We start from the raw sequence: 22,096 nt of genomic DNA on the forward strand, positions 1-22,096 counted from the left end.
GCGCAGAATTGTGAACACACCCAAGGACCAAGTCAGATAACAATTACAAGCCAATAAGGTACTTTAAAAACTCACTGTCTGGTCTGTTCCCGGTTGGAGTAGGTGACATTGACAACTGCCGTCTCACTGTCCGTATTCACTTGCACGAGGAGGAAGAAGAAATCTTGGTTAGCTAATGCAAGCACCCATATCATCGATAAAAATAACTCTGTATAAAACAAGCTCAATCCTCACCACCCATGAGAGAGAGCAAGGGCTGGAGCTTAAAGAAGTTTGTTTTTTCACAATTCCCAGCAGATTGGACCACAGGGGTGGTGTCAGGATGACCAGGCACCTGCTGACAGCCCTGGGCTCAGAAGGACCCACACTGAACCCTGCCATTTCCGCTAGGTATTGTGTGTGGCATTATTGCTGCTCCTGTTGTCTGCGGTGACATATATGTGTCTAAACCCACACACATGTCCAGCACTCACGTGTATTCATACATGAATACAACAAAGAGATCTGGGATCTTCTGCTAGAGTTATAACGTGTCTGTTTACGAATATGCGTTTCACCCTTAACCATATGCCACAAATTCTGTCCTGAGCTGAGTCTATGCAATATGTTATGCTGTAACCTCACACCCTGAGATCACTATGTGTAAGGAACAGCAGTCCAGAAATCTGGTAAATGAATGAATAGCAAAGGGGTCAGAATGCCATCTGTCAGGTATTGAGTCTGTTGAGATTCCTGCATCGCAGAGGGTTGGACTAGATGCTCCTCAGGGTCCCCACCCTACAATTCTATGATTAAAGGTCAAAAAAAAAGGTACAGGACCCCTGGATGGTTAGGTCCAGTCAAAGGCGACTATGGGGTTGTGGCGCTCATCTTGTTTTCAGGCTGAGGGAGCCGGCGTTTGGCCACAGACAGCTTTCTAGGTCATGTGGCCAGCAGGACTAAACCGCTTCTGGCACAACTGGACACCGTGATGGAAACCAGAGCGCACAGAAACACCATTTACCTTCCCGCCGCAGCAGTACCTATTTATCTACTTGCACTGGTGTGCTTTCGAACTGCTAAGTTGGCAGGAGCTGGGACAGAGCAATGGGACTTCACCACATTGTGGGGATTCGAACTACCGACCTTCTGATCGGCAAACCCAAGAGGCTCAGTGGTTACAACCTATTTCATCCATTGCCCTGGTCTGGTTCCTGTCTTTTGCTCCAAGGCCCACCCATATACATTCTCTGAAACATCTCAAAGGTCCTTACCTTGTTCACAGTTTTCCACAGTACCATACTGAGCTAGCAAACCATCCAGAACCTATTCAGATGTGGAAGAAACAAAAAGAAGTGGTTTGTGGAAGAGAAAGAAAGAGAAAGAGTTATACTGAAAATTTCACCAAAGGTAAAAATCAGGAAAGGAAGCGCCAAAAATGAAGGACAAAACAACAACAGCCCACAGGAGATGAAGAACATTTAAAGTCGTGCCTCTGCCCCCCCCCCCAAAAAAAAACCCTGGGGAGTCTGGAGCTTGTAAAGAGTGCTGTGAGTTGCTAGGATACCCCCCATTCCACTTCCAGAACTACAATTCCCAGAGTTCCCTGGGAAGAGGGATTGACGACCAATTGGATAATTGTAGCTCCGTGTGATGGGAAATAGGAATATCTTGAGAACTCTCAGCACCCCTAACAAACCACAGTTCCCCGGATTCTTTAGAGGGTGCCCTGAGTGTTTGAAGAGGCAAGGTTACTTTCTTAAATCTATACTGAAGATGGAGCCAAGGTCTCAAAGTGGAACCCAAAAAACCTGAAAATGTACTCATACGGTATGCAAACATAATATTGTAAATAAACACATTTCAGCGGTTAGACTAGCTAAATAGCATGCACCATTGTTTAGGAAATGCATGAGTTGCAAGAGGGAAACTCCATTTAATCTGGTCTCTTTCCTTTCGCTCCAGAGGGATTCTTTTCTTTGCAACGAAAGGGAATCGGAAAATAATTAATCTCCATTGCTCTGCCCCATTCACACATCTCAAAGTATCCCAGAGCTCACTCATCCAGCATGCAGCTTCCAGTTTATTAAAAAGACATTTCAGACACAGATGCTAAGACTATGCACTTGTCAGAGACCTCACTTACCTCCCAACGTAACTGAGGGGGGATGTTCCTTATCTGAATTTTGCGGCTCCTAAAACAAAGGATAAATTTTATTTTTTTTTTATTTGTTTATTTATTTTCTATACTGCCCTATACCTGAAGGTCTCAGGGTGGTTCACATAATTTTAATTATTGTACTGTAGGATTAACATCTGATAAGGCTCCTGGGACCTTAAACATCTTTATGACATGCAGAAATTCAACAGATGAAGCTTTCCTCAGTCTTGATCTGCAATTGTGCCCAAAACCATTTTTAGTGTTTGTTTTGAAGATTTTGAGGCTGCCCTATGAAGGAAACTTCCTCTCCAAGCAATTTACAAAATTAAAATACATTTCCACATGCAAAATTCAAAAAAAAAACAAATTCCACACCTCCACATACCCAGGAACAATAATCCTATTATTAGAAAACCAATCTGAAAATTATGTCTGACAACAATGCTACAAGATTCTCTAGAGAGGACCTCAAGGCTGCTCCTCGTATACTGTAAAAGAAGGTTGTCTACAGATTACAAAATAATAATAAACTAGAATGAATCTGGTGTGTTCAACGTTTGCATACCCATGATCAGTGCCCATGAACTTGTACGGTATGCTCCAGACCTCTGCAACAAACCTATTAAGATAGTCTGCCCCCAGAGGCTTATGGACTTAATTGGCTTTTAAAAGACTCTGGAAACTCATTTTACAGATAAAAATGGCTCGCGTCCAACCCAACGGGCTGTATGCGTGGCCAGTCCTGCACCAGACATGTCCAGTCCACCGCCAGGTCATATCTGGTCAGATAAGGAGAGCGCTACTGTTGCCTGTTGCAAGCAGTCAAGATATTCAGAAAGACATGCACCATCTCCCTCCTTCTCAGGGAAGAATTACCAGCTACTTTAAAAGGACTCGGGCTGCAGTCAGAATTCGAGCCGTCATCACCTAATCCAGGAGAACCAGAACACCATCAGCCAGTTTCGAACTCAGCATGGGTTGGTCAGCTAGGTGAGCATATCTCGCCACAGTGGTACATGCTCTGGTTATCTCCCACTTGGACTACTGCAATGCACTCTACGTGGGGCTACCCACTGGGAAATTACAACTAATCCAGAACGCAACAGCTACACTGGTGACTGGGAGCAGCCGCTGGGAGACCATATAACACCGGTCCTAAAGGATTTTCACTGGCTCCCCCTATGTTTCAGAGCACAATTCAAAGTGTTGTTGCTGACTTTTAAAGCCCTAAACAGCCTTGGCCCTGTATACCTAAAGGAGCATCTCCACCCCCATCGTTCAGCCCAGACACTGAGGTCCAGCTCCAAGGGCCTTCTGGCAGTTCCCTCACTGTGAGAAATGAGGTCACAGGGAACCAGACAGAGGGCCTTCTCAGCAGCGACACCCTCCCTGTGGAACGCACTCCCGTCAGTTGTCAAGAACATAAAGAACTACATAACTTTTAGAAGTCGTCTGAAGGCAGCCCTATATTGAAAAGTTTTTTTATGTTTGGTGTTTTATTACGTTTTTATATGTGCTGGAAGATGCCCAGAGTGGCTGGGGAAACCCAGCCAGCTGGGCAGGGTATAAATAATAAAATGGCTGTTGTTTGTTTGTTCTGAAAACATACACACATCTATCTGGCCCAGGCACTCATGCATTAAACTTTTTTGTTTGCGAATTCCTGTCTATCTATAAGTCTTTGCAAGCGGACAGAGACAGATTTGGTCATTCAGATGGACAATTTACTTGTAGTCCTGGACTGAGGGGGTGCGACCCCATTGGTCTTACTAGGCCCTGATACATTTGATCAGGAAGCGCTGCTGGGATGCCTCAGGGATTTAGCATGGATTAGAGGCACTGATATACAGTGGTGTTAACCTCTCCAGGCATGCTCAGAAGATAAGGCTTGGCTAACTTCCCTGTTTGATGGCTGTTAACTTGTGGGAGACAGGGCCGAGCTGGGGCTAGCATCTAGACCATGGGTAGGCAAACTAAGGCCCGGGTGCCGGATCCGGCCCAATCGCCTTCTAAGTCCAGCCCGCGGAGGGTCTGGGAATCAGCGTGTTTTTACATGAGTAGAATGTGTCCTTTTATTTAAAATGCATCTCTGGGTTATTTGTAGGGCATAGGAATTTGTCCATTTTTTTCTTTTCAAAATATAGTCCGGCCCCCCACAAGGTCTGAGGGACAGTGGACTGGCCCCCTGCTGAAAAAGCTTGCTGACCCCTGATCTAGACCTTCCAGTTAAGGATCCTTGAGCTGCAAGCTTGAGGCCAACAGCGGCAAGTAACCTGTCTGTTGATCCGACAAAAGCAGAAGATCAGGCTCTGAGGATTTATATACTAGAGTTGGCCAATGCTGAGGTTTCTTCCTGCCAGAAATTGCAGGGGTCCAATGCTCCATGCTAACTATTTCCCGTCTGCGCCTGAAGGCGGCTTTGAGTTGAGGAAGCAGGAGGCGCTGTGGTGTAAACCACTGAGCCCCTTGGGCTTGCCGATCAGAAGGTCAGCGGTTTGAATCCCCACGACGGGGTGAGCTCCCGTTGCTCTGTCCCAGCTCCTGCCAACCTAGCAGTTAGAAAGCACACCAGTGCAAGTAGATAAACAGGTACCGCTGTGGAGGTAAACCAAGTTTCCGTGCACTCTGGCTTCCGTCAGCATGTGCCATTGCACCAGACGCAGTTTAGTCATGCTGGCCACATGACCTGGAAAGCTGTCTGTGGACAAATGCTGGCTCCCTGGGCCTGAAAGCGAGATGAGAGCCGCAACCTCATAGTCGCCTTTGACTGGACTTAACCGTCCAGGGGTCCTTTACCTTTACCTGCCAGCTATTTTCCTTCTGTGCCTGAAGAAGGCTCTGAGTTCCAAGCAAACAACTATTTCAGCTTCGAATTGAATGCAATACACATTTTGGAGTAAAGTCAACAGGAAAAACAGGAAGAAAGGCGAGGAGGACAGGTTGTTTGGCAACAGTCTTAAAATGTTGACAAATGACCAACCGTAACAGGTTTGACCTCCAAAATTCATGTCTCTATGTGCCACGTTCCGCATCTGCCATATACATGTAAAGCAGCATCTAAACAGCCATGGCTTCCCCCAAAGAACCCTGGGAACTGTAGTTTGTTAAGGCTTCTGAGAGTTCTCAGGAGACCACCCCTTCATTCCCCTACTATTCCCAGAGTGGTTTAACCATCAATCCCTCTACCCAAGAACCGTTGGGAATTGTAGCTCTGTGAGGCGAAAAGGGGTCTCTTTACAATGCTCAGCATCCTTCATAAATTACACACACACACACACACACACACACATATATATATATATATATATATATATATATATATATATATATATGGAGCCATGACAGTTAAAGTGGTATGAAAGTGCTTTAAACATACAGTGCAGATGGGGCCTTCCATGTTTGCATATGACAAAGAGCCTTGGCTTAATAAACCACAAAGTGTAGAAATCCCAGTCGTTCCCATTTTGGAATCTTCCCTCTGCATAAGTAAGATAAACAAACCAGGTCAAGGGGGATAACTTTAGTGTTACCAGTACTTCAAAACCCAGATTACGAGTGCCTGCCAGCCATAACCAAGGTTTACTGTTGGTTTGTGAATCCTAGCTTGTCAGGGAGAAGCTTTGGAAGAAAAAGAAGTAGAGTTTGGATTTGATATCCCACTTTATCACTACCCTAAGGAGTCTCAAAGCTGCTAACATTCTCCTTTCCCTTCCTTCCCCACAACAAACACTGTGAGGTGAGTGAGGCTGAGAGACTTCAGGGAAGTGTGACTGGCCCAAGGTCACCCAGCAGCTGCATGTGGAGGAGCGGAGACTCGAACTCGGTTCACCAGATTACGAGTCCACCGCTCCTAACCACTACACCACGCTGGCTCTTTGGAGAGAACATTGTGCTTTCCTTTCCTCATCTGCTTACCTGCTCATGCCATCGGGACGCTTGCACGGTATGGTTTAATCCGCAAACACGGTTTCAATGACGACTTCTCCAACAACTGATAAGATACCATCTTACTATCACCACCAAAATGCCATTCTTATTTCATATATTCTTACATCATTGGGGAGCTTGGGATGGTGCCACAACTTCCGTTCTAATTTGGGCATTTCACGTCGGCTCCCTAATTTTGTAAACAAAAATTCTAATTTATTGTTTTAAATTCTATCCGGGGTAGCAGCTGCCGCCACCACAAACCATGCCCACTTTGTTGCAACAGTCCCCCCAGCTTTGAATGTGAACAAGTGGCTCAACCTGGTATTAAATTATTCCGCAAGGTGGATTATTTGACAGCTGTTCCAAAATGTTGGGTCATCATAGCATGAGATGAAAGAGCATCCATCAACCATACCGACCCCATCCCCCTTGCTCCCTAAGTCTCCTAGCTTTTACCACATCCTGTAGGAAAACCCGAGACATCATATTCTGCCTCCTAATGCTTCCAAAGTCTTTGGGATCTGAGTCCTCCGTCTCCTGTCTGGCTCTCCAGAGCATTCTGAAAATCGCATCCATCGGAAGGAGATGGGGCGAGCAAAATTACACTCGGAGAGCGTCAGTTTGAATCTCAGGGGATCAATAAAGAGAGAGAGGATCTCTATAAAGAGCCTAAGGGCTGTCTATAAAACATGCTCTCATTTTTAATGGATGGGAGGCCGAGAAGAAAGAAATTAAAGAAGAGTAACGGCAGCGGAGAATTTTAATAAGCGTGCCAACCCGAGAGCAACAAGCAGACACCTCTTTTCCTGATTTTGCTCCTCCTCACGACTCCTGCTTCCCAAAATAGAATCTTTGGGAATTTTCAGAGCCAAAATTATCCCATCCTTCTGCAGCAGCTGCCACATACAAGTACAGGTGGAACATTTGACTTTCTGGACATTCCTCAATTCACCAAGCAGCTGCGATCTAGGGCTGGTGACATGCAAATACTGTAACAGATCTGTGGCCATGCGAATCACTCGCTATCCGCTGTGACTATTCTCCACGTGCAAATTGTATTTTATCTATCTTGTTTTTTCATCTTTTCTATTCAATTTTACATTATACATTTAAATTCAAACATTGATCATAATCATCAACATTTAGGATTCCCTGAATCCTTAGACTTCCCTCCAACCCTCCATGGTTTCCATTATCAAACATTTTCGACTGCATCATATATTTTAGCTATTCTTCTTAAAACAATCCATTATTACCTTAGTTTTTAATACATTACAAGGGTACCTCGGAAGTCGAACGGAATCTGTTCCAGAAGTTCGTTCCAACTTAAAATGTTCAGAAACCAAAGCGCGGCTTCTGATTGGCTGCAGGAAGCTCCTGCAACCAGTAGGAAGCTGCGTCAGATGTTTGGGTTCCAAAAAATGTTCACAAACCGGAAGACTCACTTCTGGGTTTGTGGAGTTCAGGAGCCAAAATGTTCGACTCACAAGGCGTTTGTTACCCAAGGTACGACTGTACAAGCATTACTCTAATCCTGCCAAAGTTTTTGGTTGTTCATATTTTATCTATCTGGGTCTATCATTCCTGAGCTCCTCAGCCGATCCACCCACCCTTCCCAATATCTACACCCAGGAAACATGCAACTCCCCTTTGCGTGGACCATTTACATGCAAGGTTCAATTACCTCAGCACTTATTCCCTTTCTAACTGCATTCTTCTTGTGCTACAGTTCCTTACCAATAGGGGTTAAACCTGTGAAAAAGAGAGGCACTGAGCTCAAGCAGCTCTGGAACTTGAATCCCTAATGGGTAGACTGGTCAACAGAGGTAAAATATTGCCATTTTACAGATGGAGAACCGAGACCAGTGGCTCTCCAAGATTTCAGATAATATTTCTCTCCTAACACTACCAGGAAATATCAGGGATGGGACCTGTGGGGGCCTCGGCATATTTGCAAAACCTCAACATCTGCTGTGTTTGAGGGCCACTTTGTTGTCATACTTGTTCTCTTAAGAACATATGCTGCATTCGACCTATAAAGCCCTAAACAGCTCAGGACTGTAATACCTCAAGGACCACCTCTTTCCATATGAACCTACCCGGACCCTGAGATCATTTTCTGAGGCCCTCTTTCGTGTGCCTCCTCCTCAAGAGGTCCAGAGGGTGGCAACATGAGGACGGGGCCTGCTCTGCAGTGGCTCCCTGTCTGTGGAATGTTCTCCCCAGGGAAGTTTGCCTGGCACCTTCATTATGCACCAGGCAAAAACATTCCTTTTTAACTAGGCCTTTGGTTGATCTGATTTACATACCCTTTTAAAATGTTTTTTTTTTTTTTTGTGAAGGAGGGGGCTACTGGGGTGTTGTTTTCATTTTTTATGTATTTTGTGGTTTTATATCTTGATTTTATTCTGTGAACTGCCCTGAGACCCCCCAGGTATAGGGCGGTATATAAATTCAATAAATAAATAAACTTATGCTGAGGGCCTTCTCCCATGTTCCTCTTCATTGTTCAGGGAAGGGCTGTGGATCAACAGGTCCCAGGCTCAATCTCTGTCATGTCCAGGTAGGGCTGGCAGAGATTCGTGCCCCAAACCCTGGGTAAAGGTAAAGGTAAAGGGACCCCTGACAATTAGGTCCAGTTGTGACCAACTCTGGGCTTGCGGCGCTCATCTCGTTTTACTGGCCGAGGGAGCCGGCGTATAGCTTCCAAGTCATGTGGCCAGCATGACTAAGCCACTTCTGGCAAACCAGAGCAGCGCACGGAAACGCCATTTACCTTCCCGCCGGAGTGGTACCTATTTATCTACTTGCACTTTGATGTGCTTTCGAACTGCTAGGTTGGCAGGAGCAGGGACCGAGCAACGGGAGCTCACCCCGTCACGGGGATTCGAACCACGACCTTCTGATCGGCAAGTCCTAGGTTCTGTGGTTTAACCCACAGCACCACCCGCGTCCTTCTAAACCCTGGATAGCTGCTGCCAATTAGCATAGACCACTGGTCTTCATCTGGTGGATCGCAACTCACTAGTGGATCACGGCCTAATCTAAGGTAGGTCGCAACAGGAACATGGCCACCATGCGAATCAGTGTTAGAAACTCAGGTCTATAAGCTAATCGCCAAATTGCACCTGAAATCTGGGTTACGGTCACCACAATGGAATGTCTGGGTGCCTTTTGTTCCCGAATAATAATAATTGCAATTATTATTATCATCATCATCATCATCATCATTATCATTTCTATGCTGCTTTAAATTTAAAATAATAATAATCTCAAAGCGGATTACAACACATTAAAACATCAAATCAAACAATCCAGGATAAAAGTTGAATTAAAAAATTCAGGTTTAATGAAAATATTTCAGATCCTTCTCTAAGTGGCATTTTGCTTTCCCCCAGAGACCTCCACGTGGTCGCAACTGGAAGTGCAAATGGGGAATTTCTAACAATGATGCAAATATATGGCCAAAGATTAAGAAACAGGTCCCTAAATACATGATGGGGTTCAAAGTGCATCTGAAAAAGCTAAAGATAACCTGGTGTGGGCAGTATTCAAGCTAGATGGGACAGTGTCCTGACTCAGCAGAAGGCATGCATCATTAGAGGTACCAAGATCAACCATAAGGGCTTTCTCATCAGAGCAAATTTCCCAAAGCTAAATTTAGTCCATTTTAAGATTTTCTCTGCTGCTTTTTGTTGACTGAGAGTGCTGCTGATGTTGGTTATACAGTGGACCCTCCGGATACGAACTTAATTCATTCCGGGGGTCTGAAAATAACGTAAATAGAGGCGCGCTCCTGCGCATGTGTGTGCGGCGAAACACGGAAGTATACACTTCTGGGTTTGCTGTGGCCGTAACCCAAAAATTCTGTATCCAGAGGGATATGTAAGTAGAGGTACGACGGTACATTGCATGATCCTCTGAAATCGGAAATGTTGAAGGATGGTATAAAAACATTTTCTAAACAAGCAAGCGAACAAGTATGAGAAGCCTCGGGATTTAATGCACAGCAGGTGCCATTTGCCGATGGAAAAAACATGTTGCCTTTAACATCCCATGTAGCAATGATGGAACCCATTCTCACGGGTGCCGTTGCTTATGCAGCCAAAAATCAACACCATCCGTTCATTAGCATGCCTGGACGAACCCCTAGGTTTGCAGAAATATTTTTAAAACTTTTAACTAAAAAACAAAACAAAACCCACCTCTTAAGAGTGTGCGTGTGAAAAATCCTCAAAGCTGATTTGACAGAGGAAAGAGGGAGCAGACAGATGGAAAACTGGAGCTGGAATGGAATAGTCGTCTGTTCGACTTCTGAAGCGCAGCTTCTGATTGGCTGCAGGAAGCTCCTGCAGCCAATCAGAAGGCCTGTCAGACGTTAGGCTTCCAAAAGAATGTTAGAAAACTGGAACACTCACTTCCGGTTTTCGATCGTTCGGGAGCTGAAGCATTCAACTCCCAAGGCGTTTGGAAGCCGAGGTATGACTGTAATTGTATCCTGGAAAGGGAAATGGCTGGCCGGAACCCTGAACAGAAGCATTCCACATTCCCACCTCATTATAGCTCAGTTGGATCAAATGCAGTGCTGGTAGAACTAAGGTTGCGGGTTCAAATCCGCATAAGGGATAGCTGCGTTGCAGGGGGTTAGACTAGATGATCCACAGGGTCCCTTTCAACTCTATGATTCTTTCATTGCAGGTCTCACCTGTCTGTGTGTGCTTTGTGTGCACAGACAGGCATTTAAAATGGCTTCCCCCCATGGCAAAGGAAAGGTTAGTCGAGTTTAAAGACTGCTTATATTACCGAAGATCCAGTTTTTAGAAACATACTGCCATTTTCCTCAAGTGAGGATTTGCCAGCTTCCGTTGCCTGTGATGAGAATGAAAAGCCTCACAGTTTCACCCTGAAGTACACAAAGCTTTCAGAAACAGACTGGGAACCAAAGGCCAGCCTTCGAAGGGTCTTTTTTTTTTGTCCAAGAAAATCTCAAGACGAAGAAAGGACCAGCTTACCACGTTAACTAGAAGGGCACATTTCAACAAAATCTTTTACTTGATTAATCGCACTGCTTAAAATTGATTAAAAATAATAGAAACAGGGGAAGGAGAGTATAAATAAATAAATTTTAGTCCTATACAACCGAGTGCAGAATTTAAGTTTCTCAGCTCAGGTTTTTGCACAGCCGAAAAGATGTCTGGCCGAACTGGCTGAGGTAGGAATTGGTTCAACACATGTTTTCCTCTATCAACTTAAATCCCTCTGACCCCTTCCTATAGTACAGCATTCCTTGCATTCCAAACTCCTTAAACAATGGCTCCTCCATTCATTTGGGGACATGGAACAGCATTCAAGCAAGAGATTTCATTACAATTTCCATCCCCCCACCAAAAAGGGGAGGGGGATCAAAAATGGGACAAGACCCCTCCATTCCAATGAGAAACACATTTTTGGTTTCCTTTTCCTTTTTCATTTTCCACTGGAGATCCTGGCAGAGCTACCCAAAGTCACCATGGTTTGGGGTTGTTCTTTTAAAAAAGAAAAAGAAAAATACAATTAATCGCCTCGGTGCCCAAAGACGGGGTACATCTGCATAAGTGGGGTAAGCAACAAAATGAGAGGGGAAAAAACAGTTCAGAAAAACCAATCCCTTCTAAAAGGGCAAGGCTTGGAACTGGGAATTCCTTAATATTCTGTGCGCCTTCATTTTGCAATTTACATTAAGTACTTATTGAAAGTCCAATAAAATACAGAAACATACAGAATAAGGAAACCTAGTCGCCAAATAAAGAAAATCAAAATTCAAAGAAACTTGGGGTTCCGCTTGATTTTTTTAGCTTGCTCAAATGAGTGAGTCAGCTTTGCAAACCACACACATTTGATTCAAAATTCAAGTTCGGATCAATGTGCCTCAATTGTGCTTTGTGATATGCCAAAGAGATGGTAATCCTTTGGGATCTCTTTCCTATGCAGGAAAGAAAGAGAGCTATTTTATTTATGCATATCTACTCAAAAGTAAGTCCTCCTGAGTTCAAAGAGATTTCCTCCCCAGGTTAGGTGTTTACAGTGGTACCTCGGGTTAAATACTTAATTCGTTCCGGAGGTCCGTTCTTAACCTGAAATTGTTCTTAACCTGAAGCACCACTTTAGCTAATGGGGCCTCCCGCTGCTGCTGTGCCGCCGGAGCACAATTTCTGTTCCCATCTTGAAGCAAAGTTCTTAACCGGGGGTACTATTTCTGAGTTAGCGGAGTCTATAACCTGAAGCGTATGTAACCTGAAGCGTATGTAACCCAAGGTACCACTGTACTTCATTTCAGCTTTAGGCTCAGTGGACTTGAAACCACATTGACCATAACAGCAGGTCTTTTACTCCTGGCAAACAGGTTGCCTGAGAGGTCAATCCTAAGTACTGTATTTTTCCGTGTGTAAGACACCCCCGTGTATAAAACGCCCCCTACTTTTCGGGATTCCAATTTAAGAAAATGGGGGAGATGGCCCAGAGTTACTGAGCTTTTTTGCAGGGGAATACCAAAATGACTCACCCGACTCACAAACGCTGCCAATGGAACGCGTCGCAAAATAAAACAAGTGTCTGCCCACCAATCGCACGCACAATTGTCGCAGCGGTAGCCAATCCACAGCAGCCCTTAACGCAGCCACAAATCACCCACCCAATCGCCGCTGAAAAGCTCCTGTTTGCGGCTGCAACCAATCGCCTGTCCCGCATATGCGCTATCCAAGTATAAGATGCCCACCAATTTTTAACCTTATTTTAGAGTAAAAAACCCCGCGTCTTATACACGGAAAAGTACGGTACATTTAAAGGTAAAGGTAAAGGAACCCCTGACCATTAGGTCGTCGTGGCCGACTCTGGGGTTGCAGCACTCATCTCGCTTTATTGGCTGAGGGAGCCGGAGTACAACTTCCGGGTCATGTGGCCAGCATGACTAAGCCACTTCTGTCGAACCAGAGCAGCGCACGGAAACACCGTTTACCTTCCCGCTGGAGCAGTACCTATTTATCTACTTGCACTTTGACGTGCTTTCGAACTGCTAGGTTGGCAGGAGCAGAGACCAAACAACGGGAGCTCACCCCGTCACGGGGATTTGAACCGCCGACCTTCTGATCGGCAAGTCCTAGGCTCTATGGTTTAACCCACAGCACCACCCGTGTACATTTACCATGGAGTACATCCAGCAGTGCTATCAGGGTAGGGCTTTGGAGCAGACATGCAGCAGAATAAGCAGGAGCCCCTCTCTCCCCACCCCCCGCCAATGTAGCAGTGTGGGCTTGCCACATTTTGAACAGGTAAAGTAATATAGATGACCCTTGAAAGAGCTCTGCTATGGCATAAGACTATTAGAGTGTAAAATGACCTAACCACACCAATGGGTAAGTCGCAGTGAGCAGAGGTGAGCTGACTTCCAAGGAAGCATATATGCCATTGTGCTGTAAGCCAAGCCAAGCCTTTGTGTACATGCTCTTGGTGTAGTTTGAGTAGGGCCAGTCTGTAGCCTACTCTCATCTGATTCCCCCTCCCCTCCGCCAATGGTAGCAAGAAAACACTTCCACGCTGGAGCTATGAAATTATTCTACTACCACATGGTCAGATTAAGCATGCACTGCAGCACCAAACTGGTTCACAGGTGTGCCAATAGTGTTCAAAATTAGCCAGGCGCATTTTGCACCTGACTACTGGCCACTTACGACCAAGTGAAGATGCCTGGGCTCCAGGATAACGCCTGACATCACCATCTGGAGGTGCATGCCTGGGGATCCTTGGGTATGGACTGTTTTCATACATTAATACCCCATCCTGTAGAAATCGATTGGTTATACAGTGGTGCCCCGCAAGACGAACGCCTCGCAAGACGGAAAACCCGCTAGACGAAAGGGTTTTCCGTTTTGGAGGCGCTTCGCAAAACAAATTTCCCTATGGGCTTGCTTCACAAGACGAAAATGTCTTGCGAGTTCCTGCGGGTTCCCCCCCCCTTTCCCCCCTTTTTCTAAGCAGCTAAGCCGTTTATCAGCTGATCCGCTAAGCTGATAAGCCGCTAAAAGCCGCTAAACCGCTAATCTGTCAATGGGCTTGCTTCGCAAGACAAAAAAACCGTTATACGAAGAGACTCACGGAACGGATTAATTTCGTCTTGCGAGGCATCACTGTATTTTATCTGCACCATCAGAATGAATTTCAGGAACCACATTGCTTTTTCTGTGCAGTCACAGCAGGAGCAGTCACCGTTAAGCAAAAAGAGGTTGGAATAGGTCAATAATATATGTGGATGGTCCCTAGATTGAATGACTTCTTTTTTAAGTTCTCAAAGCTCTTAACCTAGTTCAAGGTTGCCATCTGAACAGATGTTTAACTGAGAATCAATCACAGTCAATCCACAGTTTGAAAAGTACCGTATTTTTCACTCTATAAGACGCACCAGACCATAAGACGCACCTAGTTTTTGGAGGAGGAAAACAAGAAAAAAAATATTCTGAATTTCAGAAGCCAGAACAACAAGAGGGATTAGGCAGGCGCCAGGCATTTTGCACCTGACTGTTGGCCACATTTTTAATAGTCTGTGCCATCAGTAAGAAAAAAGAGGTCAGAATAGGCCAATATATATGTAGACCGTCCCTGGATCAAGTGACTTTTCTTCTTTAAGTTCTCAAAGCTCTTAACCCAGTTCAAGGTTGCCATCTGAACAGATGTTTAACTGAGAATCAATCACAGTCAATCCACAGTTTGAAAAGTACCGTATTTTTCACTCTATAAGACGCACCAGACCATAAGACGCACCTAGTTTTTGGAGGAGGAAAACAAGAAAAAAAATATTCTGAATTTCAGAAGCCAGAACAACAAGAGGGATCGCTGCGCAGTGAAAGCAGTGATCCCTCTTGCTGTTCTGGCTTCTGGGATAGCTGTGCAGCCTGCATTCGCTCCATAAGACGCACACACATTTCCCCTTACTTTTTAGGTGGGAAAAAGTGAGTCTTATAGAGCAAAAAATACGGTAACTTTATGGAGCCGTCTTGCCCCAAAATGGCAACTTTGACGACTGCAACCTTGGTTTAAGGAGCCATTTGGGCACCTAGGTTATATATCTGAGTTTCTAGCACTGTGTGTCAAACCAGAAGCGATCCAGTGAGTGGTCTGAACCAGAAACAAACAGGGACAAATAATTTTAGTCCACTCTGGGACAAAAAGGCACAGGGACATAGGAAGGTGCTTTATACAGAGTCAGAACAACTGGTCCATCTAGTTCCATTCTGTCTCTCCAGGGTTTCAGGAAGGAAGAGCTCTCTCGGCCCAACCTAGAGATAGGTAAAGGTAAAGGGACCCCTGACCATTAGATCCAGTCGTGGCCGACTCTGGGGTTGCGGCGCTCATCTCGCTTTATTGGCCGAGGGAGCTGGCGTACAGCTTCCGGGTCATGTGGCCAGCATGACTAAGCCGCTTCTGGCAAAGCAGAGCAGCGCATGGAAACGCCGTTTACCTTCCCGCCAGAGTGGTACCTATTTATCTACTTGCACTTTGACGTGCTTTCGAACTGCTAGGTTAGCAGGAGCAGGGACTGAGCCACGGGAGCTCACCCCATCGCGGGGATTCGAACCACGACCTTCTGATTGGCAAGTCCTAGGCTCTGTGGTTTAATCCACAGTGCCACCCATGTCCCTAACCTGGAGATACCTGAAATCAAAACTTTGGAATTCAAAGCAGATGATCTGTCACTGAACCACGTCAGCCCCATTAAGCTCTAGTGCTGTAATATTAGATAACAGGTCAGCTTCAAGGCAGCTTGCCACCTGCAGGCATCGGACTTCACATCCAGCTGTTCCAATGCTCCAAAGCCTCGTCTCTTCGGCCATTTCTCTACAAGCATCTTAAAGATTAGATTGGAGCTACACCTCCACTGTGGATGGTTCTGTTCCAAGGATGGCTTCGGTGCAGAGAAAGCTGAGCTGTGAAAAAGGGAGGTGGTATTGCAAGCAAATAAAGAGCTCAGTATGGTTTCTGCAAGTCTGTCTTTTTGCGTGTGTGAAGGAAACTGAGAAGTCTAAAATAAGAACCATTTACTTATCTGGTTCTGAATGTCTCCAACAGCAACGATCATGAACAAGTGGCCACATAAATCTCTTTTTCAGTCAGTCAGTCTCAGTCTCAGTCTCTCTCTCACTCTCACACACACTTTTGTTTTACTCTCAAATATACTAGATTCTCATCTGTCAGATCTAGTCAAAATGATATTGCAGGAATTTAAATTTAAAAAACCAACACATGTATGCTGCATTCCAGCTGCAATTGTCCTCGTTTAACTGGGAAATTTTGAACAGAACCAGCACATCCCCAGGGGTGTGCACTGCGCCAGGCATCGGGGATGGCAAAGGATTTTGTAACAGAGGGGAGACGCAGTGGGGGGCACAGGACAACGACCGAGTTTGGGGTTTGGTGGGTTTTTTTTTGGTGAGGGTGAAAGATTGACTCGCCACAGGAAAAAGGAACTAAGACATAAAGCAACATGGCTGGAAGAGGAAGTAGTAGTTTATGTGGGTAGTCTGAATTTGGCAGATCGGAGCCCATGTTCTGGCCTTCTGCCATGCACACAAAAAAACCCTTATCTCATGCCAAGCCCTTGCTCCTGACTGCTCCATCACGGTATTCCTACTGAGTGCCACAAAATTAGTGTCTCCTTCCTTCCTTCTCCCCCCTCCACCCAAACGTGCTAACTTATCCTTGGAGTTACAGCAGCTGGGTAAGGATAGGATTGCAAGTGAATCCCATATGCTGGCATAACTCCAGGTTGTGACAGCTTCACGGTGGTATCGCTTTAAATCAGTGTATTATGCCAATGGGGGGGGGGGAGTCAGAATGGGAGGGGTTGGTACATGGTGAGGGAGGAACTGAGGATTGGCCAGTTTAGCTGATATCCTATGCTCCTGCAAAGCTTACTCCTCCACCCCCCCCAAATGTGCACACAAAGAAAATATTTGTTGTAATGCAATAACCCACCTAAGGGAGAGCCCCAGATACCAACATAATCTCCTAGCGCAGGGACTCTGGAGGACAGGATGGCAAATAACCATACACTTGTAATAATTACCATCATGGGGAAACCCAGCCAGATGGGCAGGGTATAAATAATAAATTATTATTATTATTATTATTATTATTATTATTATCATCATCATCATCACCACCATCTCTGACCTGCCCTTCACCATAAAATATTAGCAAAAATTACAACAATGTTAAAATCTATATTAAAAAGCACTCAAAACAAACCATGTGTGTGAGATTTGTGTGTGACCGCAAATACACGTGGCACTGAAAGAAATCAGTTTAAACTGTGAAAAGGCATGAAAATGGCCTGAAAATAGCAGGAAAACTGCCAAAACGGCACAAGAGCAGTAAAATGGCTAGTAATCCCATGAGCCTTTGCACCAACATTTGAGGCCTGTGGAGAGTTGGGAGTTTGAGAAGGAAGGTTTGGAGGATAGGATTGCGGTGAAATTTGGTGGATTTTTGTGGATTTGGGGGGGGGGAGTCTGGTGGTTTAGAAGGTGTCTCCCACTGTATGCGATTTCATGTATACACATAGTACCGGGGGACATAACCCCCGTGTAACTGGGGAGACGCCTGTCCAGACACAACGAATTACAGACACAGGAATAAGGCAGGTCCTGCAGATATGCTCCTCAAGTGTTGAAGGGTGGAGCAAAGAGAAGCATGCAACAGAAACTATATGAAGATGTAAGATGCACCTCTGTGGGAAGGGAATTTCACAACTTAGGAAGTGTCACACGGAATGCCCTCTTCTGGTCTGCCAGTACCCCAAATGTCGTTCTGCAGGCAAAGCGGACGCTCCACCACTGAGCTATGATCCTCCTCCCACATAGCTACAGACAAAGCATATTCTCACTTCCCTCGAAATACGTGGATATTGCATACTAAGCACCAACTCCTTGCTGGGAGGGTGGGGGAAAGGGGAAGCTGGTGAGCACAGTTGCCAATTGCAACAAGGGGGAAACTCCTGTTGTTGAGAAACCCCCGAATACAAGCAAGTCTCCACTGTGCATTTGGAAAAGGCAATAAAAGACTACAGCCACTTGTGCTGGCGGACACACCAAACACATCTCACAAGCTTTTTAGAATTCTTTGCAGAGACGTGGCAGACAGGAGAATCAGTAGTCCCTCTTCAGGACTTCATGATTTGGACCATATGGTCTCGCTCTATCTCCACTGCTGCCCCAACTGCCTTCCACAAGTTGGGAGGGTGATCTTCTGACTCAATGAAGCCTCATGTGCGTTTTAGATCCCTAAAATATCAGGAGCACAAGGGGCTCTTCAGTTCAGAAGATCAGCCTCCAACTCATGGAGGGAAACTGGAACAGTGTGGGAAGGGAGCTAAAATGTGGGAACAGGGATAGCATCCTAAGAAAGGAGGGGCCGACTCAGGAAGAACTTTCTGGTGTTAAAGCAGTGTTAGAAATCAACCACTTGTGACCAACTGAAGATGCCCAGTGTTTTCCCACACTGAGGGTGCGGAAGGAAGTTGGGGCAGGGGGGAAGGGGGGAGAAGCCACACAGGGACTCACGTGACATGGGGCAAGGGGGACACGTGTTCACAATTTAGGTAAAGGTAAAGGGACCCCCTGACCATTAGGTCCAGTCGCAAACGACTCTGGGGTTGCGGTGCTCATCTCGCTTTACTGGCCGAGGGAGCCGGCGTACAGCTTCCGGGTCATGTGGCCAGCATGTGGTTCTGGCGAACCAGAGCAGCACATGGAAATGCCGTTTACCTTCCCACTGGAGTGGTACCTATTTATCTACTTGACTTTGACATGCTTTCGAACTGCTAGGTTGGCAAGAGCAGGGACCGAGCAACGGGAGCTCACCCCGTCACGGGGATTCAAACCGCCGACCTTTCAATCGGCAAGCCCTAGGCTCTGTGGTTTAACCCACAGCGCCACCCGCGTCCCGTTAACAATTTAACGATGGTTCAAATCAGACTGTGCCGTACCATGATGTGCAAACAAGGCCTTTAAGCAAGAGTCAGGGGCGCCGACTTATAAAAAATATTGGGGGGGCGGGGGCCCATATCGACTTATAAAAAATATTGGGGGGGCCCAAGACCTCCAAACCGCTGCTGCTGGGGGAACGGGCTGCCCCGACCTTAAGTGAACCTGTGAGGGCCCGCCCTTTGCGGCAGCCGATTGGCTGCCGCCGTGGGCGGTGAATATTAATGAGCTAGGGGGAATCCCCGCAACCTGACCCCCTCTCTAGATCGGGAGTGGCTTTGTTTTTCTTAAATTATTGGGGGGGCGGAGCCCCCCCAAATGAATTTTTGAGGGGGCTCGGGCCCCCTCAGGCCCCATGGAGTCGGCGCCTATGGCAAGAGTACATGATCAGGAGAGAAAAGGAGACAACATGTGGCAAAGAATGGAAGGGGAGGGGGGTGGAGAACAGATTAGCAAAGTCTTGAGCGTATTTTGTGATCTATCATAAACCGGCTCCAGGTTAACAACTATCTGATCAGAGGAAATTCTTCCTCAAAATTCGTATGTAGCAGTGAGCTCTGAAACACGAGCTAACCCCATCCTCCGAGCCTATACGTTGCCATGGAAAGTTAAAATAAATAAGCACTGCTATTTTTGATGCCAGATGTAGTGAGGGGGCGTTTCTGCATGTGTAACATGCAGGAAATATATCAGGATACACCAAGCAGAAGCGGCTGGGAGGATTCCCTGAGAACCTGGCAAGGCAGCCATCTCTCCCTTTGCCCTAGAGGCAGAAAGGGAAGTGCTGCAGCCTAGAGGGTAGCACACAATTGGATCCAGCAAGATCCAGTGCTCCATGCGAAAGGGGTTTCCCTGTGCTTAGCATTAGTCGTGGTGGGGAGCAGGGCCTTGCAGAGCCAGGCAGAGGCCCGGGCCAGGTAGATAATGTGCCCCCCTTTTTTTTACCCTGGGGATAACTGAAGTCTTATAAATTCCTTTTCTGTGAATTCTTGATCACAGGCCCCACTCCAGACGCTGGGGAAGCTTTTCTCTCGCACTGCCAGCCATGGCCCCAGGGAATCAACCCACCACCGCTGCCGCCTCCGTGTTCGCCCCAGTGCATCCCCTGTGATTGTGAATATGCTGACCGAGGTCCCCTTTGGAATCGGAGGCCTGGGCCAAGTGGCCCCTATGGCCCCCTTCCTCTGTCTGGGCCTGGTGGGGAGCAATACTCCACACCCTTAAGAGGCATTCCTTTCTTATTACTCTAGACATGCTGAAAACAAGTTTCGGGGCTGTGATCCACATGGATGAAGGTATATGGCTTATGACGGAACCTGAAATAAATACTACTCTCTGGTCTAGAAATTTAACGTATTGTTTGCGCCGCCTTCGGTTGGGTTTCCCAAGCAGTTCAGAGTACGCGTTTTCTCTAAACATACACACAAAAAGTTATTCAAGCAGGCAGGTTAAGCCTCTAATCATCTCACGGAATACCAGCTTAGTTCCACAATGCCAAGATTGCAACTTAAAATGCATACACACACACACACACACACCCCCACACACACACACCCCAGATGAAATGAGCAACAAAGAGTGTATTTGCTCTGAACATCAGCTCACTCGGTTAAAGCAGGCATAGGCAAACTTGGCCCTCCAGATTTTTGGGACTACAACTCCCATGATCCCTAGCTAACAGGACCGGTGGTCAGGGATGATGGGAATTGTAGTCCCAAAACATCTGGAGGGCCAAGATTGCCTATGCCTGGGTTAAAGCAATGGTTGCTGCCTCCCGAGCAAACTAGGTACTTTGGGCAAGTGGAAGGGAGCTCCTCTGGGCTGTTGCAGGACAAGGAGAAGAGGCCAGCCAATTCCTGAGCATGCAAAACCAACATCAATGCCCAACTCAAAGGAAAATGGCATCTCTGCCCATGCATGGCATGCCAAAAAAAGAAACAAGCAGCGCTACATGGCAATCTGGAAGAGACCATGCATCCTTCTTCTGCCACTTATCAGCTGAACTGATAAAGAGAGGCTTTCAGCTCAAGTAAGGTCAGCAAGATGGGAGAACTTACTAAGGTCAGTAGGGTGTCCTTCTAAATATGGTGCACACAAGATACTCTTTGGGCCAGTTCTGGAGGCAAGGTAGGTAAAGGTAAAGGTAAAGGTACCCCTGCCCGTACGAGCCAGTCTTGACAGACTCTGGGGTTGTGCGCCCATCTCACTTAAGAGGCCAGGGGCCAGCGCTGTCCGGAGACACTTCCGGGTCACGTGGCCAGCGTGACATCGCTGCTCTGGCGAGCCAGAGCCGCACACGGAAACGCCGTTTACCTTCCCGCTGGTAAGCGGTCCCTATTTATCTACTTGCACCCGGAGGTGCTTTCGAACTGCTAGGTTGGCAGGCGCTGGGACCGAGCAGCGGGAGCGCACCCCGCCGCAGGGATTCGAACCGCCGACCTTTCGATCGGCAAGTCCTAGGCGCTGAGGCTTTAACCCACAGCGCCACCTGCGTCCCACGGAGGCAAGGTATCGCTGTCCAATGTTTACCTCCATGTGCCACCTTCAATGGAGGTCTGGAGGGCGGCAACAGGAGAACGGGACTTTTCTGCACACAACATAGAAGCCAAGTACAGTGGTACCTCGGTTTAAGTACTTAATTCGTTCCGGAGGTCCGTTCTTAACCTGAAACTGTTCTTAACCTGAAGCACCACTTTAGTTAATGGAGCCTCCTGCTGCTGCCACGCCGCCAGAGCATGATTTCTGTTCTCATCCTGAAGCAAAGTTCTTAACCTGAAGCACTATTTGTGGGTTAGTGGAGTCTGTAACCTGAAGCGTATGTAACCTGAAGCGTATGTAACCCGAGGCACCACTGTAAGGCTGTTACTTCTCCATCTCTCTTCTGCTGGCTAGTAAACATCTGTGCAGGATGGAACCTTTTCTGGGCTCGTCAACAAGGCGGGGATACGCTCAATGGGAAAGTGGGGAGTTCATCTGAAATATCCATTCTCAGCTTATCAACCTTCATGAGCTC

The 22,096-nt window shown here is 46.5% G+C and overlaps 1 protein-coding gene across 2 annotated transcripts in view; it reads right to left on the minus strand.

Annotated features, from left to right (window-relative positions):
- IGF2BP1 (insulin like growth factor 2 mRNA binding protein 1) overlaps positions 1-22,096 on the minus strand; it is a 78,607-nt gene that overhangs the window by 29,205 nt on the left and 27,306 nt on the right. For both annotated transcript variants that reach the window (XM_079949634.1, XM_079949633.1), the window contains exons 3-5: positions 2,126-2,174; positions 1,254-1,305; positions 76-139 (exon numbers count right to left, since the gene is read on the minus strand). In XM_079949634.1, coding sequence (XP_079805760.1) covers positions 76-139; positions 1,254-1,305; positions 2,126-2,174 — 165 coding nt within the window. The remainder of the gene's footprint in view (positions 1-75; positions 140-1,253; positions 1,306-2,125; positions 2,175-22,096) is intronic.

Source organism: Podarcis cretensis, assembly GCF_951804945.1.
Source record: "Podarcis cretensis genome assembly, chromosome: 13".
In the NCBI taxonomy this organism is placed as follows: domain Eukaryota; kingdom Metazoa; phylum Chordata; class Lepidosauria; order Squamata; family Lacertidae; genus Podarcis; species Podarcis cretensis.